Genomic DNA, 1,534 nt, shown 5'->3' on the forward strand with positions numbered 1-1,534 from the left:
CCTTAAAAGAGAGCTAGAGTTCCGGATCCGCGGGGTACGGGGCGGCAGCCCTGTGCAGCTCGAGCGTAGCGACGCTGCTTAATACACGGAAGTGAGATGATGAAATCATATTTTCTACTCACAGAGAGAAACCATGGCTATGCAACAACAAACACAGAGTGTGGGAGCGTGGCTGACGCCGAAGGTGGCATGGCGCGTGACCAACAGACGGACGAGGCGACGGCGAGCCAAGGGGTCGTCGTCAACGAAGTTCGTTGACCAAAGTGGATACGACAGGGAATAATTTGGCCTTTGGACGAATCAGAACGCCCATCTAGCGAGCATTTGGTGCGAGCTCTGTATGATTCACTTGTAAGATGGGCGTTGACCGTTGACGCGGGTGGGTCCTGACCCCCCGCTTACCTTCCAATCAGAACTGGGCCTGCTGGCCCAGTCTGGTTACCTATTTGGGACGAAACTGGGTCAGTTTCTACCACCTTCGAAGATACTAAAGGAAGGGCTGGGGCCCTTCCAAGAGATGGATGGGGTGCAGACATTCTCTTCCTTCTTTCCTTCATTCTTGGAGGAAAACAGCAGAGCGGCAGACGGAGTACCACAACAGGGGATCGTTGTGCACTTTTCTTTTTCTTTTCCTTCTTCGCAGAAGATCTGGACCAGGATGGGTCTTGTCGGAGATAGTGCCCCTCGGGGACACGAAGTGAAGCAGGGCGTGTATTTTGTTACGCTCCGAGAGGATGCGGAGGTTCAGCAGTGGAGCTGCAGGCTTCCTAAGGACGCTGCTCGCTTGCGATGGTCTGCGTTGATGGCGGAGACAACGGGACAGGTTTTGGACGGCGATGGACCGAGAGGTCTGGAGCACTCGATTGAGGAAGTGGAGCGGACGTTTACCAAGGCACTGTGGCAGTGGTGCGAGGAGTTCGGACTCTCTGTGCAGGGTTTTTCTTCCCCGGGGGAGATGGAGGGAGAGGGTCTCCCTATTAGCACGTTCCAGCTCGCGAGCTTGATGGCGATGCGTGCGCCTCACCGGTATGAGGTGTCGTCTCGGGACGTCAGGGAGCAGTTCTTCGGGAATGCTCGGCGGTTTGTGCCGAGGGCTGTGAAGTCCGCACTTGGGTGCGAATGTGTTTGTCACTCTTTGTCCGCTGGGGCGGACTCTGATCCGTACGTGAGTCTCCTGGGGAGATTTGCTACGAGGAGGCAGTGGGTCGCTGCGAGTCTCTTTGCTTCTGCCTATTTGGCTAGATATATTGGCCAGTGGGCCCAGATACAAGACATGGATGTTGTCTCACTCTGCGTGGAAGAGTGGCTGATGAGCCTTGGTAGCACCGCAGTGCTGGGTTGGACTGCGTCTTCTTTCTGGGCCGCAGCTGATCAGTGGCGGAACCAGGTATCCTGCACGGAGGAGAAGCCGTGCACTTGCGTTAGCTTGGCGGTGAAGGATTGTTGGTCGGAGGATGATCTCATTCTTGCCCCTCCAGGACTACGTGGGGCTCTTGGGAGATACAGGCTGTTCTGCCAGAGGTATGCGTACTAG

At 55.9% G+C, this 1,534-nt stretch overlaps 1 protein-coding gene across 1 annotated transcript; it reads left to right on the forward strand.

The window, feature by feature from the left end:
• Positions 1-658: 658 nt before the first annotated feature.
• On the forward strand, positions 659-1,534 carry B0I36DRAFT_316280 (uncharacterized protein; the record flags this gene model as incomplete). The annotated part of the gene is made up of 1 exon (XM_046153000.1): positions 659-1,534. One exon carries the CDS (start codon positions 659-661, stop codon positions 1,532-1,534), a length of 876 nt encoding a protein of 291 aa, XP_046017565.1.

This window comes from Microdochium trichocladiopsis, assembly GCF_020744255.1.
Source record: "Microdochium trichocladiopsis strain MPI-CAGE-CH-0230 chromosome Unknown B0I36scaffold_2, whole genome shotgun sequence".
Classification (NCBI taxonomy): Eukaryota; Fungi; Ascomycota; class Sordariomycetes; order Xylariales; family Microdochiaceae; genus Microdochium; species Microdochium trichocladiopsis.